This window comes from Argentina silus (genome assembly GCF_951799395.1).
Source record: "Argentina silus genome assembly, chromosome: 7".
In the NCBI taxonomy this organism is placed as follows: domain Eukaryota; kingdom Metazoa; phylum Chordata; class Actinopteri; order Argentiniformes; family Argentinidae; genus Argentina; species Argentina silus.
In genome coordinates, this window is record NC_139661.1 from 22,798,644 (window position 1) to 22,816,143 (window position 17,500).

At 44.9% G+C, this 17,500-nt stretch overlaps 1 protein-coding gene across 1 annotated transcript in view; it reads right to left on the reverse strand.

Annotated features, from left to right (window-relative positions):
* Nucleotides 1–7,089: 7,089 nt before the first annotated feature.
* Nucleotides 7,090–17,500, reverse strand: part of pi4kab (phosphatidylinositol 4-kinase, catalytic, alpha b) — a 32,891-nt gene continuing 22,480 nt past the window's right edge. Inside the window, exons 37-54 of the mRNA XM_083674130.1 lie at nt 16,419–16,574; nt 15,667–15,746; nt 15,320–15,519; nt 15,119–15,206; nt 13,233–13,400; nt 13,084–13,137; nt 12,758–12,878; nt 12,521–12,650; nt 11,486–11,629; nt 11,048–11,118; nt 10,650–10,756; nt 10,322–10,426; nt 9,969–10,094; nt 9,636–9,756; nt 9,351–9,510; nt 8,645–8,734; nt 8,414–8,497; nt 7,090–8,263 (exon numbers count right to left, since the gene is read on the reverse strand). Of these exons, the coding sequence (XP_083530256.1) occupies nt 8,212–8,263; nt 8,414–8,497; nt 8,645–8,734; nt 9,351–9,510; nt 9,636–9,756; nt 9,969–10,094; nt 10,322–10,426; nt 10,650–10,756; nt 11,048–11,118; nt 11,486–11,629; nt 12,521–12,650; nt 12,758–12,878; nt 13,084–13,137; nt 13,233–13,400; nt 15,119–15,206; nt 15,320–15,519; nt 15,667–15,746; nt 16,419–16,574 (2,057 nt within the window). The 3' untranslated portion in view covers nt 7,090–8,211. The remainder of the gene's footprint in view (nt 8,264–8,413; nt 8,498–8,644; nt 8,735–9,350; nt 9,511–9,635; nt 9,757–9,968; nt 10,095–10,321; nt 10,427–10,649; nt 10,757–11,047; nt 11,119–11,485; nt 11,630–12,520; nt 12,651–12,757; nt 12,879–13,083; nt 13,138–13,232; nt 13,401–15,118; nt 15,207–15,319; nt 15,520–15,666; nt 15,747–16,418; nt 16,575–17,500) is intronic.

Consider the following 17,500-nt stretch of genomic DNA (forward strand, 5'->3'; position numbering starts at 1 on the left):
TGTGAATTATGTACAAATCCTTTTTGAATACAGATGATGCCACATGCCACGATCCTCTCATGAATCCTTAGTGGTTGGTCTGGTTGGTCTGGTTTAGTTTCTGCGTTTGAGTCTCTCCTGACAATCCTCACTTGGCCAATATCTCTTTACTGGCCTCTCCCCTGACTCATCTGGTTGCTGGTATCTCCCTATGTTGGGAGTCTCTCTCTTTGTAGCTTGTCTCTCTCTGTCTGTAACTGGTCTCTCTCTCGGTCTGTAACTGGTCTCTCTGTCTGTAACTGGTCTCTCTGTCTGTAACTGGTCTCTCTGTCTGTAACTGGTCTCTCTCTCTCTCTCTGTCTGTAACTGGTCTCTCTCTCTCTCTGTAACTGGTCTCTCTGTCTGTAACTGGTCTCTCTCTCTCTGTCTGTAACTGGTCTCTCTCTCTCTCTCTCTCTCTCTGTAACTGGTCTCTCTCTCTGTCTGTAACTGGTCTCTCTCTCTGTCTGTAACTGGTCTCTCTGTCTGTAACTGGTCTCTCTCTCTCTCTGTCTGTAACTGGTCTCTCTCTCTCTGTCTGTAACTGGTCTCTCTGTCTGTAACTGGTCTCTCTCTCTCTGTCTGTAACTGGTCTCTCTCTCTCTCTGTCTGTAACTAGTCTCTCTCTCTCTCTGTCTGTAACTGGTCTCTCTCTCTGTCTGTAAATGGTCTCTCTCTCTGTCTGTCTGTAACTGGTCTCTCTCTCTCTGTCTGTAACTGGTCTCTCTCTCTGTCGTGGGCCTTCAGCGGTCACCCTGTCCAAACAGATCAAAGGTCACACGATAAGGAGAGGGTGAACACAGGGCGCTATTCAACAGCCCAGACTCCGGGAGCACAACACGTGGGCACTGGGAGAGAGAGGGGGAGAGAGACAGACAGAGAGAGAGAGATATGTCTGTGTCCTGACAAGCCCTCATAGTGCAGAGAGAGTGTTTGCTTTGGCTATATAAGATATTGGCTTATCATGCCACTAAACTCATTGAAATGAATTCATTCTTCAGGTCTTCTCCCATCATGACTCACCTTATCTTTGAGCTTTTGAAGACGGCAAAGTGTGTGTGTGTGTTTACGTGTGTATGCGTGTGTATGTGTGCATGTTTATGTGTAGATATAGGTATGGGTTTCTGAACCCTTTTAACCCTGGTATGTGTTTCTGTTACTGGTAAAGCCTGGTGCTCTCCACCCTCCCTCCCTCTGTCATCATAGGGTCAGGGTGATAGCAGAACAGAAACACAGATAACACCACCAACCACAACAGGCTAGGCCAGGCTAGGGTTGGCTTCCCATTTCCTTCTAACCTTTCTGCCAAATCTACCTTATTGTAATAGGAAAAAGTGATATTCATCAGATATACAGCACCAGTCAAAAGTTTGGACACACCTCGCCAAGAGTGTGCAAAGCTGTCATCAAAGCAAAAGGTGGCTACTTTGAAGAATCTAAAATATAAACCATATTCTGGTTTGTTGAACACTTTTTCGTTCACTACATAATTCCATATGTGTTCCTTCATAGTTTTGATGTCTTCAGTATTAATCTACAATGTAGAAAATAATTTAAAAAAATAAAGAAAAACCATTGAATGAGAAGGTGTGTCCAAACGTTTGACTGGTCCTGTGTCTGAATGTTTTGTTTGTGTTTTGCTATCATATCAACATTACTGTGACGTCTGGTGTAACTCGCCAGGCTCACGATAGCAACCGCCATCTCACTCAATGCCCCTTATTGGTGGCAGAGTGCCCTTTGAGGAGTAAATAAAACCCTTTGATGTGGCAGTGGTGGCAGAGTGGACAGCCGGGCTTTTGTAGGGCACTGGTTTTCCCTCTCATAAACAGGACTATTCACGGCTGTACTGCAGCTACTCCCGATTAGCTCCAGCCGCTCATCAATAGGCCTGGCTGTCTTTGAACAAGCAGCCCTTTCTCCTTCGCCCTCAATCCTCACAGCTCTAATGGCTGGAACGGCTGGAGAAGAGTTCATTATTGTGTAGCACATGGCCGGCATACATGGCCTCAACCGCCCCAGTTCAATGAGAATGTATGTGTCACAAGACCCCCGTTGACTTCAGCATGTGTCTGTGTGTGTGTGTGTGTGTGTCTGTGTGTGTGTGTGTGTCTGTGTGTCTGTGTGTGTGTGTGTGTTTTACGGCATCCGGTTTGAGGGACATGCGCCAGGCATTGAGGGGACTTCAGGTTTTCTCACCTTGTTTACTGGCTTTACCTCAGGTTAGCAGATAGATTACAGATTAACTAAACATGCACACACATCACAACATCTCAGTTTAGATAATCACAGACATGCTGGCTTAACATTGACTGGTGTTTTTCATGTAACGTACCAATTAATGACAGATAGTGATCCTATGTGTTGTACATGTAGGCCTATACACACATTATGATAATTGGAAGCCCAAGCCAATGTTCAAAGACATAACATCAATTGAGTCAATGTGGTACAGAACAGAAAACCAGGAGGAACGCATAACCAGTCCCTTTACTGACAGCACACATACACTATTTCATTCTTCTTTTTCTCAGAAAGGCATTTTGATTGAATTCATAAACAAAAGCTTCAAAGAAGTGTGTTATATTTATGGGAATGTTCTTATTTTAACGGCCCTGCCTGAGGAAATTGGTGTAACAAATATGATCAATTTTGTTTACGCTCATGTAAAATTCCAGGAATGGGAATGAGTCCACTGGGACTTTCACACTCGTAACCAGCAGTCATCCAGATGTTTGACTATATGACCGTATCATGGTTATAACTCCTTCTGGACACAGGCATATAGAAAACACATGCACACACACACTCACACACTCACACACTCACACACTCACACACGCACACTTCCAATCTGGATGTCTCTGTCTTTGTGTTTAATTGAGTGTGAAATCCGATGCAGTGTGTCGCTGACGGTGTTCCGTTGAACTTCTCAAGGCGTTCAGAACGACTGTCTCATGGCTCGATCGTGACACGCTCCGATGAGGTCAATGACAACGTCAAGTGAAACATCTACACATGGTTTCTATGTACAGAAACCTTACAGCATCTCTCCTGCACATGGTTTTCACTCAGTTATTTATGATCACATCTTCTGTTTACTTTGGCCTACTTATACAGATATATATATATATATATATATATATATACAGGACCAGTACCACCTACAGTACACATACAGGACCAGTCAAAAGTTTAGACACAAACTTGCCAAGAGTGTGCAAAGCTGTCATCGAAGCAAAAGGTGGCTACTTTAAAGAATCTAAAATATAAACCATATTCTGGTTTGTTTAACACTTTTTAGTTTACTACATAATTCCATATGTGTTCCTTCATAGTTGTGATGTCTTCAATATTAATCTACAATGTAGAAAATAATTAAAAAATAAAGAAAAACCATTGAATGAGATGGTGTGTCCAAACTTTTGACTGGTACTGTATGTCTGCAAATTTTATAATGTAATATAGTTAGTGTCATTAGAAATGCATAGGCCTATCACTGGGTGATTTCAGGGACACCTCCCTTTAGTACATTAATCCCCCCCCCCCCCCCCCCCCAAAAAAAAAAATCTCAGAGTTCACTGAGGAAAGCTCAAACACATGTGCTCCACACCAGGTGACAGGAAGGGCCGACGTAAACACTGTCCATTAGTGACTCATGACTTGTCCTCACATTTGCCATCATATGACTGTCATACATACATATATGTCATTGCAACATAGGCCATAAAGAGAAAAAAAGAGAAATTCCCCTTAGTGGTTGCCTAACATGAAACAGACATCAGTCAGAGTTAGGTGCAGATTTACAAATACCACTCCTCTGCGAGTCGGGGATTAGAGTCCCTTGTGGACCAGGGGAGTTCATGACGGACTCTGGTAGGCAGTGATCTCATAAAATATACATCAAAATGCCCCTCTGGACATCTGTACTGAATTAAATATTAACCAAATATTGTACCTCGAAATCCCCTCATAAACAAATTACGGTGGTGATTTTCTCTGAAAACAAAACATAAAATCGGCATTACATTCGTCAGAGCCACCAAGTATTAGGGTATGTGATGCTAGAGAAATGAGACCCCCCCCCCACTCACACACAGACACACAGACATGCACAGCTTCTGTCAATCATTGGAGACTGGCCCAAGGCATATTGAGTGGGAATGTCTTGGCGCATCTCCTCAGGGATTGGCTCTCCTCTGCTGAGGCTTCACTGCTTGCCTCATGCTTCCCGTCCCTGCCTAGTTTTGAAGTTACTTGTCCTACCGCTGAAAAATGTATCCATTCATCACTAGTTCAAAGATAATCGTAATAATATTGTTGATTTAATTACCCATACCGTAGGTGAGGTCTTCACTGAACAGGTATGAGGGGTGATGTAAGTAAAGCCCTAATAGCCTTCTGGTTGGACAGGTTTCAGTCAGCTAGTGCCTCGGGAGATGATTGGAAGACTGATTGGACCATCCGTTCTAGACAGAAGACGATAAGGTCAAAGAGATAGCTAAATTATGAGGGCTGAATCTGGCCCACATCTGACCGGCCCAGTTATCACTCAGAATTACGGACCAGACATGGACCATGATCGTCTTGCCATATCTAAACCAGATCTTTGCCACAAAACAGCTAGACTTGAGTCTTTGAGGGGAGAGGCAAGCTGGTGTGGAAGGGTAGGGAATAAGCCTTGAAGGATGAGGACGGTCTCATAAGTTTAATTTACCCATGGATCAGGAGTTCCCTGAGAGCTCTCTCTCTCTCTCTCTCTCTCTCTCTCTCTCTCTCTCACATGTATTAGATGTATTCCGTGTTTCATTATGATTGCTAAATTGCTTACTCATCTTCTTTTACCCCACAAGTTTGGCAGACTTTAAAGATGCAATCTGGAATTGGAACAACTTTCTTTTTTTTTTCTCCTTTTTTTTTTTTAAGTAAACAGCTGAGGGATGGTTCTGGAGAAATGGAACCACTCTCAATTCCATAGACAGAGTTATGGATGCAAGGACTGACCCCCCGATGAGAACAACATTAGCGTTTTAACCATGTTTTGAAGCTATAAATTGTTTGTTTACAATGGCATTGTTTTACAAACAATGGAGTAAAACCAGCTTCTATTTGGAGTTCTGATGGGGTACAACAGTTGAACTAAGATCATGAAGCATGTATAAGTCATATTCTTCAAGAATCAATGGCTATCATGAATTTAAAAGTCCAAAAAATGGATGTACCAAAACCAATGGAGAGGGGACTACTTCAAAGCTTACCTCAGCGAGCCTTGTCTTCAACTGGCAGAAACATGTAAGCACAGGTAAGCAGGAGAACACAGCAGTGCTGCTCATGTTTAAAGCACTGCTCCAAGACATTACGACTTCAAAAGCAGACAGAGAGCACTGATGTCTGTCTGGATTCTTTTTTTAAATTGACAGGTGTAATAACTTCAGGGCCTTTTCTCCCTTTGAGCAACAGGGACTCTACCACTCAGCCACTGGCATCAGCAAATGCATGAACACCTATAGCCTACTATGAAAGCGTTCTAGGTTATATATTTGATATATTTCTATTTCAGGGCATTTTGTATCTTTTTTTTTTAACGTTTAGGTGGATTTTTCTCTCTTTCTTTTGAATATATTTTTCATCTAACAACAGCATACCTATTCAATAGGTATACACGGTATGTACTGTATGTTTGGTGTGTTTTAGGCGAGTAGGGTCCGTCTTTTCAAGAGCAACACTCAAATGATTATGTGTGCTGCCATCTGGTGGTGATGACACGCCATAGCAGCATTACGTTTTAACTCACCCAGCGTTGAATTTGTACCAAACGGTGAATTAGGGGCACACTTTGGGGTCACTCGCTAGCATGTTAGCAGCTAATTTACGCCAAGTTCCTCTGAATAGAAGTTTCGGTAAGGGTCCGAGTATAAACCACTGCCCTGGTAACAATTTATCCCATTTGCAACCAAGGTACGGGCTGGAGACGAGTTAACCCGAGGATGCGGTGTTTGCGCAGTCATGCGACTCGTGTTTTTTTCTGAGAAAAGAGGAAACGAGAATGAAATCAGACACGTTCCTATTTATTTATTTATTTTATCTACGCTATTGAGACAGTAAGAAATGTACAGGACAATAAACGAGTAGGACAACATGTGGGAAATGCACTTAACAATCAACTTTGCGGGGATAACGGTTTGCTGTGTGAACGTAAACGGTGACAAACCGCCATAAGAGAATGTTATTGTTACTTTGGATTCCGACCGCACGGTGTCCGCAATCTCATCAATAAATGTCGTTTCCCATTTTGATGTCAATTTGACATTTTTATGAAGTGATCGGTTAGACTTAAGGTGTACGCTACAATAAACTGACATTTCGGGTGTTTGAACGGTTGGTAGGCCTAATGAAATATATATATATATATATATATATATATATATATAGAGAGAGAGAGAGAGAGAGAGAGAGAGAGATTCTAACAAGTATTAGTATAGTGTTCCTAATAAAGGGAGGCCCTACCCAGTATTAGTATAGTGTTGTAATAAAGGGAGTATTACCCAGTATTAGTATAGTGTTCTAATAAAGGGAGTATTACCCAGTATTAGTATAGTGTTCTAATAAAGGGAGTATTACCCAGTATTAGTATAGTGTTCCTAATAAAGGGAGTATTACCCAGTATTAGTATAGTGAGTGTAATAGTCAATGAAATATTGGTAGGGATGTCCAGTAATGAAGCGTGTGCTCATCAGATTTGCTATACAGACGATGTAGCACCTGTAGACTGAACTGTCGGCACGCTCCTGAACCTTGAATTCCAAGGTCAGGATTTGTTGTACAAGTTAGAGAAACATATCCCGCCACCATTACCTGAAAGGGTTCGCAAGTGAGATTAAACCTTCAGCCTTGCTTCAAAGGTGCAACCAAACCACCGGAGTTAGACATCTAATGCAAAAACACTTTGCGTTCACGTGACCCGGCATTCACAGCAGAGCCCCCCCCCCCCACCCCAACCCATGATGGAGAGAGAAATTGCATTCAAGTGACTTTCATAATATTACCAAGAGTGACGGATTCAACATTCACTGAATTTGGTAGAACTTTATTTGATTTCATATCCTAGACATTCGCATCCAAAAGGCATGAAGATAGAAAAGGAGACAGGAAATGGGTCATGGATATATAAATATACAGTACAAATAGAAGCAGAATCTTTACAATCAGTAACGTTAAATAAAGGCGTGGCCTAACCATACAGACGTGGACAGCTGTATTTTATAGCTAACTAGTGGCTTTCACACTATCCATGCAAGGTGCTCTGCTCATCATTCGGTTGGCCGTTCTTGGCGCAGGTTGGACATACAGACAAGTCATTTGGAAATGTGTGTGCAGTCACTCCACCCTGAGGCGCCATCCCCAACCCATCATTACCAACAACCAACACGTTTACCTGTACCAAAACAGGTCAATCATTGGAAAGTCTATTGTACATCACACCCCCCCCCCCCTTTGGCAACTAAATATACATAGAAAACACATATCCATCCAGTTTATCCTATGTCCATACAGTTAGCCATTAGTGTTAAATACAAGCAGTCGATAAGTACCATGCCACAGATTCAACAACTCTGATTGGTCCATTGGAACGAGAAGCACAGTAGTACAGTCCATGATCACAGAATAGGCCACATTGGTCAGAACTGAATCCAGTCAAGAATAACTACTTCAAGTATCCAATAACCGTTTTAAACATACAATATTGTCAACCCCAGAGAATAAATCAAGAGTTGGGGAATGCACATAACCCAACATTACAAATCTTTAAAAATTGGCACAAACTCTGTTAAAGTGTTCATTCACTTAACGTGCAGATCATTAACAGTAAACATTATTTTCTTCAAGTGCACATTAGTCAAGATGCCAGTGCAATAGTGTAATAACTTTGATTTCAGCAAAATAGAAAAAAAAATTAGAGGGAGGGGGATGAAAAAGAGGGAAGAAGAGAAGAGAAGAGAAGAAGGGGGTGGAGGGTCCGGGTGAACAAGAAGCAAAACGGACACAGAATCTCCAACACCGACCGACCACCAAAAAAATGAAGAAAACACAATAATCAATATCTAGCAACAAAAAAACAAACACACACGCACAACCCACCACAACACACACACACACACCAACTCACACATACACACACGTAGGCACAGAAGCTTAGTAGGGGATCTGGTTTTGGTAGTATTGGAGCATATCGTAGGTTTTACTCCTGAAAAACATGACAGGAAAACACGATTAATGCTGTGAAGCTTTTGATACTGAACAGGCAGAAGGTAACAAATAAACCTCTGGCGGGTCACAAAGACACCTGACGTGCTGTGGACCGGCAGGAGAAGGTGTGTGAAGGTGTTCAACTCACCTGCTGCTGAGGAAACAGCTCTGGATGACTTTGATGATGTAGGCGGCTGCATCCTTCTCACTCACACTGGGGTTGAACCGCTGCCTAGAGGAGGACACCATTGAGGTACAGGAATGATTCATTATTAGACACACACACACACACACAGACACAGACACAGACACAGACACAGACACAGACACACACACACACACACACACAGACACACAGACACACAGACACACGACCCACTTGAGCAGTTTGATGGTCTGTCCTCTGAAGCAGGGAAGGCCAGTGTCCAGCATCAGGGTTACCAAGGAAACCACAGCGTCCATGTAGGGCCTGAGGAAAGGAAGACAAATTGCTTTATAAGGGACTGGTCACTAGTGGGGACTGGTCACTAGTGGGACTGGTCACTAGTGGGGACTGGTCACTAGTGGGGACTGGTCACTGGTGGGGACTGGTCACTAGTGGGGACTGGTCACTAGTGGGGACTGGTCACTAGTGGGGACTGGTCACTAGGGGGACTGGTCACTAGTGGGGACTGGTCACTAGTGGGGACTGGTCACTAGTGGGGACTGGTCTCTAGTGGGGACTGGTCTCTAGTGGGGACTGGTCACTAGTGGGGACTGGTCACTAGTGGGGACTGGTCTCTAGTGGGGACTGGTCACTAGTGGGGACTGGTCTCTAGTGGGACTGGTCTCTAGTGGGACTGGTCTCTAGTGACATTAGCATGAGCAAGACATGATGAAGACAAGCAGAACCGAATACCGGAGGTAGCACTACTTTTTATTCCAAATGATTCTTATATATAATAATAATAATAATAATAATAATAATAATAATAATAATAATATACGCCATTTAGTTGACACTTTTATCCAAAACGACTTACATTGCAGTGAGTGCAGACATGTCAGTATAGTGCCATACTCTACCAACTGAGCCACACACTCACCTGACGGCCAGGTATCCCCTCACACACATCTCCATGAACCATTTAAAGGGCGTGGCCTCCATCTTGCCTCCCATGATCATCACCATCTCATCCGTCAGCTTGATGTCCGGCTCCCAGCCCAGGTTACCACCTGGAGAACTCTCAAACATGAAGCCAAAGTCTGCAGAGACACACACACACAAACACACACACACAATGTTACCATATGTAGAACGTTCTAGAAGTCAAAGTCTGAGGAGGAACACAAGCTTGCATGCTTGAGTGCGGACACACACACACACACACCTATGTGGATGAGGTGTCCCTGGCTGTCCAGCATGATGTTGCCATTGTGTCTGTCTTTGATCTGCAGCAGGAAGAGCAGCAGGCTGTAGGCGGCCATACTGCGGATAAAGTTATACCGCGCCTGGGGAGGGAGGGGGAGGGAGGGGGGGGGACAGTGTTGGGGACAATGAGTCTTGATATTGCCTGCAGGGCTAATGAGGACTGGTAGAGTTACAAAGCTTGTAGGACATATTTGTCATATAGCTGTGACACATTGTAAAACATGTTTACTTTGAATACGTCCCATTTGGGTGTGTTCTTTATTACTGAGTATGGCTGACAGGGAACCTCTACCTTCTGGAAAGCCAGTGTTGACTCGTCCCCGTACTGGTTCCTGAAGTAGTCGTACATCCCAAAGTCTGTCTGTCTGCCCAGCTGGTCACGAGACTTACAGTCTGGGATGCACTCGATCACACCACACTGAGACCAGGGAACACGGAGGAAGAGACAGAGAGGGGTGAGACAGAGAGAGAAAGAAAGAGTGAGACTAGTCTTGTTCCTTTATTAGGGTAGGGTACCGGAGTAGGTCCGGTAAGGTCGTAAGTGAGTAAGGGGAGGGTAGTAGGGTAGGTAGGATAGGTAGGGTGGTAGGGTAGGGTAGTAGGGTAGGTAGGGTAGGTAGTAGGGTAGGTAGGGTTTTGCCTCACCCCAGGGGCGGTAGCCACTACTCTGTAGGGGAACACAAACAGGTCCAGTCCCACCAGCTGGAAGATGTTCTTAAACAGGCCGATGATCTGAAGAGCCAGCATGTCCTAAAGAGGAGGGAGGAGGGAGGAGGGAGAGAGAGGGGGAACAGATACATTAAGAGACAGTCAAAAAGAAGAGAGGAAAAAAGAGAGGAAGTGATTTAGGGAACGAGAAGGGGTCAGGAAGGAAGAGGCAGAGGACAGAGGAAGAGAGAGAGAAAGAGAGAGAGAGAGAAAGAGAGAGAGAGAGAGAGAGAGAGAGAGAGAGGAGTGAGTGAAAAAAATAAACCTGTCTGCAGTCATCTCCGACTTTAAAGATGGCGGCCTGCCAGCAGATTCTTTGGGCCTCCTCTTCACTCTCGGCCTCGTCCAGAGAGTCGGATCGACACCGGAGACCTGAGCAGGGGGGGGGGGGGGGGGGAGAATCGAGAGACAAACACGAGGGGGGGGGGGGGGGGGGGAATCGAGAGACAAACACGAGGGGGGGGGGGGGAGGGGGCCATAGTATTAAACCAAGTCACAAAGAGGGCCCTGTAGGAGGAGTTGATATGTTCCTCCTGTAGGAGGAGTTGACATGCATTGGAAAGCTACACTCCAAATACACTCCACCTAGTTACACCTAGTCCACTTCCTTCAGATCTGCAAAAACAAACATGGCGACCATGCATGTGTGTGCCTGCAAATTACCTTCCTTCTCCAGTTCACTCACTCCACACCTCTTCACTTTGAACTTGGCCAGGTAGGGCGCCTTGGCAGCACTGAAGGAGGGCACAGGTACAGAACCAGTCAAAGGTCAGGACACACCTCGCCAAGAGTGTGCAAAGCTGACATCAAAGCAAAAGGTGGCTACTTTGAAGAATCTAAAATATAAACCATATTCTGGTTTGTTTAATAAACATTTTTGTTTACTACATAATTCCATATGTGTTCCTTCATAGTTTTGATGTCTTCAATATTAATCTACAATGTAGAAAATAATAAAAATAAAGAAAAACCATTGAAGGAGAAGGTGTGTCCAAACTTTTGACTGGTACTGTATATAGTATCAAAGCAAGGCAAGACAGTTGATGATGCGTCTTTTGGATTCCTGTAGTGTATTTTGGAGGTAGTGATGTTTAGGCTGACCTCTGCATGGGCGTCCCAGACTTGTAGTCTATGTCCAGCACTATGGCCTCGGGGTTGCTGGGCAGGTAGCACCCCGGCTGGACTTTGATGTCAGACAGAGCCCTCAGACAGGCCTTCTTCCTCCCGTCCCCCTTAGGGATGGGCCTGAGGAGGACACCAACAACACAATCAACCACAACAACAACAACAACAACAACAACAACAACAACAACAACAGACTCTGCAGAAGACTATGAATAACTCTGATATATTCTAGCCTGATTTAATATGACAGTGGGGCTCTGATGTTATCCACACAAGTGCGTCCCTCTGGTGGTGGGAGTGGGGAGGTGAGGTAGAGGACAGCCACGGGAGATGAGAGGTGAGGGTTGTTCAGAGACGTTCCCCCCCCCCCCCCCCCGGACGGTTGTAATTAGCTCTCGTTAGCGCCTTAATGAGGTGTGAGGGGAACACGCGCACCCCTCCTGAGGTGAAAACACTCACTCTCCGAACCAGCACTAACAGGCTGTGATAGAATGCCTCTCGTCACCCGAGGAGAGGAGCGCACAGGTGGCTAGGCTACGTGCTCGGGTGAAACAGCGGGCAGAGGTAAACAGAGTTCTCCATTACACCTGTTCCCATACGGACAGTTGTATAATTAAACACCTTACGACCTGATGGTTGAACAACAAGGGGCTTTAGGGACCAGGTTACATTAACACTAGTGAGAGGAGACGTGGAAATGAACATCTGGACACCAGGGAAGCAGATTACACTTCCATTATTATAATGATCTTATGTGTACGGTATTGCACAAGAGTGACTCAATATTCTGTGGAAAGTTTTGTTGTACTACTTTGTGTCTTTGGACAGAAAGGCTCATTCTCAATTTGCAACTCATATTGTTACTCAAGACAGCTCATTTGGGCAAGTGTGTGTGTGTGTGTGTGTGTGTGTGTGTGTGTGTGTGTGTGTGTTCGGTGTATTTTAACGACGATAGAGGTGCTTTGCTTTGTGTACTGGTTGTAGGGATGGCGCGTTATCGGGCAGACGTACTTGAGGATGGCAGATACGTTGGTGATCTCGTTGAAGAAGTCAAACTCTCTCTGGTAGAAGTCTTTGGCCGGGCCAGACAGAGAGCCAGTGATCTCCTCTACCATCTGCTCCAGCAGCTCCCCTATATCAGCTGCAGAGAAAGAGAGCGTGTGGCAGTGGATGAGTGTGTGTGTTATGTAATATTATGTGGGCAAACGTGTCTGTGCGTGTGTGTGTGTGTGTGTGTGTGTGTCTCACGGTCTTTCTGGTGTGCCTCCTCGTCAGTGAAGATGTTCGTCTTCATGTTCCAGATGAACTGGTGAGCAAGCAGCTGAGACTTCTGGGCCGCCCACAGTATGTACTCTCTCACATAACCCATCTAACCACAGGTCATAGGGAGGGAGGGAGGGAGGGAGGGAGGGAGGGGGGGAGAGGGGAGGGAGGGAGGGAGGGAGGGAGGGAGAGCAGCCTGATATCAGAAATGATACCTACAAGATCTTATAGAGAATACATTACAGACATCTCTTGACATGAATGAATGAATGAATGAATGAATGAATGAATGAATGAATGGGACACTTCACCTTGTCATAACGAAGGGCCTGGACAATTTGTGGAATGTAGAACAAGATGGCGTCCTAGAGAGGGTGATAGAAAGAGTCGTCGGCAAGAAGAGCAAAGAGTAACGACGTCAGAATGTGTGTGTGTGTGTGTGTCGTGGGCGCAGGCCTACCGGAGGGAAGGAGCGCAGCACTTTGACCCCGTACTGAGCGGTGAGCGGATGGGGGGGGTACATGCTGCTGAAGTAGGACAGGCCGGTGGGGGGGTCGGCGGGCGCCCAGCACAGGATGTGACTCAGCTCTGGAGAGTCTGCGTCGATGGTGTGCCACGTCACCAGGAACTAGAGTCACGAGACAGGAACACAGAGACGGAGATCGACACCCGGATCACCGAGAATTAGATTAGTGCTCCGCTGTGCAGGCTGCGAAACTGCGTACTTCCACACTAATTAGTGGGAATAGCGATTAGCCCAAAAAGTGGCTACGTATGGTTCTGGCTCTGGTGTGGTGGACAGACAGGACGTCATACTGCATTCACAGGGTTAGGGTTCAAATGCAGTCTGGGAAGTTAAGTACATACTTATGCAGTAGGCAGGTTTCTAGCACGTAGAATCTAAACGAATCCAAACACAGCCAGCCTTAACCCTGGGCCGGAACTAAAACCTGCACACCACTGCCCCACATCTTCTGATAGTGATAATAATAATAATACTAATAATATCTGCCATTTAGCTGACGCTTTTATCCAAATCGACTTACATTGCAGTGAGTGCATACATTTCAGTATACAGTACCAGTCAAAAGTTAGGACACACCTTGCCAAGAGTGTGCAAAGCTGTCACCAAAGCAAAAAGTGGCTACTTTGAAGAATCTAAAATATAAACCATATTCTGGTTTGTTTAACACTTTTTTGTTTACTACATCATTTCATATGTGTTCCTTCATAGTTTTGATGTCTTCAATATTAATCTACGATGTAGAAAATAATAAAAATAAAGAAAAACCATTGAATGAGAAGGTGTGTCCAAACTTTTGACTGGTACTGTATATGGTCCCGGCAGGAGTCAAACCCACAACCTAAGCGTTGTTAGCGCCATGCTCTACCAACTGAGCCACAGAGGACCACATTTACATTAACAGCCTGTTTTCCAGTCATTACAAACAAGAAACAACTACCAACTGAGCCACAGAGGACCACATAATAGTGGAGTCAATTCTACAACAAAGTTCCAAATCCCTTCTGAGCTTCTGCTAACTAGGCCCTACAGAGAACCAGGGACCATAATGAAGAGAAGGAGCTGGAACAAACAGTCAGAGAGGATCATCGTCACGTCCTGCTGCACCACTAAGGGAGCTTAGCTTGTTATGGAACAGGAGCCCACAGAGGACAGCTGAGGCCCACACAGCAGGGCTTCTGTGTATACAGGCACATGATGACATGTCAGAATGATTCTGTGTGTACACAAGTACATGACGATGTGGCAGTCTGCTTCTCCTTCCATACACCTGTGTGCAGGTGAGCGCCCCCTGGGGGGACCCTACCCTCCCTCCCTCTCAGACAGGTAGACAGGTAGGAGGCTCATTAAGGGAGTCTAGCCAGGCAGAACTAAGCCAAATGGACTGGAGAGCTTGAGGGAGGAAGCCAGAGGAGAGAAGAGATGACCCAAACAACAACAACAACAACAACAAGCATCTCTGCTGAGACTGGGAGAGAGGGACATTCTAAAACTCTTCATATAAAAAAAGCAAACTTTTTAAAACACTACTTTTTTTTTGTTTTACAGGGGGAGCTGATCAATAGCACCAAGTATAACCACATGGATAGACCCTGTTAAAGAGAGAGATATGGCTAGAAACAAACATGTTTTCTAAGCCTTCTCAGGTGGTCTCAGGTAGGGGGTCAGGTGGTCTCAGGTAGGGGGTCAGGTGGTCTCAGGTAGGTTCTCAGGTGGTCTCAGGTAGGGGGTCAGGTGGTCTCAGGTAGGGGGCAGGTGGTCTCAGGTAGGTTCTCAGGTGGTCTCAGGTAGGGGGTCAGGTGGTCTCGGGTAGGGGGTCTCACCTTTACAGCCTCAGGCACGTCACTCACAGCTCCAGGGTCCAGACGCACCAGACGAGTCACCTCTGACACGATGGCCTCGTTCTTAAATCTGAGGAAAACAAATCAATATGAGAGTGAGTGAGTGTGTGTGTGTGTGTGTGTGTGTGTGTGTGTGTGTGTATGCGTGTGTGTGTGTGTGTGTGTGTGTGTGTGTTGCTGTACCTAGCTGGTAGCTGCAGGGCCAGATACGGTGCGATGCTCCAGGCCAGGTTGACGTTGTCCTTCCACTGTTTCTCAGTCAGGCTGATGTATTTGGACCTCCAGTTAGCGATGCTGGTCTCCACCGCCTGCTCTGTGGATATGGCCAACTCCTGGGTGGACAGAGGGTTGTACCACGTAGTCAACCGCTCTATCTCACTGGCCTGGACCGGGAGAGAGGCACAGAGAGGGAGAGAGAGACGCCATTTAAAACAAGCAAGCACGTTCTCTGTGTCTGGTCACCCTCGGAGACGTTGACACACCATTGTGAAGGAGAAGAGAAAAGGGAGCCCTGTTCTCCAGGTAGTTACCAGGAGCGCGAGGAGGAGGGTCCTGCGCTTCATGTAGTACTTGTGCAGCTGAGACCCTCTGTTGCTCTTCTTAGAAAGTCCTGGAACAGTCAATTGAAAAATAGAGTCTGCGTCAATGGTGTGCCACCAGGAACTAGAGTTATGACTCTGTTCTAGAGGTATGACTCTGTTCTAGAGTTGTGACTTTGTTCTAGAGGTATGACTCTGTTCTAGAGGTATGACTCTGTTCTAGAGTTGTGACTTTGTTCTAGAGGTATGACTCTGTTCTAGAGGTGTGACTCTGTTCTAGAGGTATGACTGTTCTAGAGGTGTGACTCTGTTCTAGAGGTGTGACTCTGTTCTAGAGCTGTGACTCTGTTCTAGAGCTGTGACTCTGTTCTAGAGGTGTGACTCTGTTCTAGAGCTGTGACTCTGTTCTAGAGTTCCTGGTGACGTGGCACACCATTGACGCAGACTCTCGTCCATCTATTATTCTGTCTATGATCAAACACCTTGCCAAGAGTGTGCAAAGCTGTCATCAAAGCAAAAGGCGGCTACTTTGAAGAATCTAAAATATAAACCATATTCTGGTTTGTTTAACACTTTTTTGTTTACTACATAATTCCATATGTGTTCCTTCATAGTTTTGATGTCTTCAATATATATATATAGATCAAATATGTAGTATAAGAGAGTATGCAACATTTTAGCGTGGGGCATAAGAGTCAGAGTTTGAGGTGGGTAGGTGTTTGGGTTGATGAATGTGTGACTACCTGATTTCTTGGATATAGTGGACATGCCAGAGGACAGTGGATAGGTGTTGATCCATCCCTGAGCGGCCTGCTGCCTCTGGCCCACCGCCGCATCGAGGCTGCTCCGGCTGTCCGCCACCATGACAGACAGGCTGTTCACCGACATGTCCTGGGGGTCTGCAGACCAGAAAAAAACTCAATAATCTAATCAATTGATCGATCTCTTTGGGTCTAGCCGTTTACTGGCATTTCAAAAGGGCTCATTTCAGCTCAATGCCATTTGACAAAACAAATGCCTCCAATGATTATGTAACATCAGGCCCCTGGTCCGAGCATTGATTACTTTATCTTATGATGACTGATGGATAGATGATTCACTTACTTAAACAAATGTTTTTGTTGTAAGTCGCTTTGGATAAAGGCGTCTGCTAAATGCCATAAATGTAAATGTAAATGTAAACATCAATCCATTTGCATCGTGTCTTATGGTCCCAGCTCTAGACACATTGTTTTTTGTTGGGTCAGTAGAAATAACATTTTGTAGTAATATACAGTACCAGTCAAAAGTTTGGACACACCTTCTCATTTAATGGTTTTTCTTTATTTTTTTAAATTATTTTCTACATTGTAGATTAATATTGAAGACATCAAAACTATGAAGGAACACATATGGAATTATGTAGTTAACAAAAAAGTGTTAAACAAACCAGAATATGGTTTATATTTTAGATTCTTCAAAGTAGCTTTTGCTTTGATGACAGCTTTGCACACTCTTGGCAAGGTGTGTCCTAACTTTTGACTGGTGCTGTACACCATTTAGCTGATGCTTTTATCCAAAGCGACTTACATTGCAGTGAGTGCATACATTTCAGTATATGTGGTCCCAGCAGGAATCAAACCCACAACCTTTGTTACCCACAAGCGTTGTTAGCGCCATGCTCTACCAACTGAGCCACAGAGGACCACTGCTAGTAACTGCTAACATGTTGTAATAACTGCTAACATGTTGTAATAACTGCTAACATGTTGCAGTAACTGCTAACATGTTGTAATAACTGCTAACATGTTGTAATAACTGTTAACATGTTGTAATAACTGCTAAC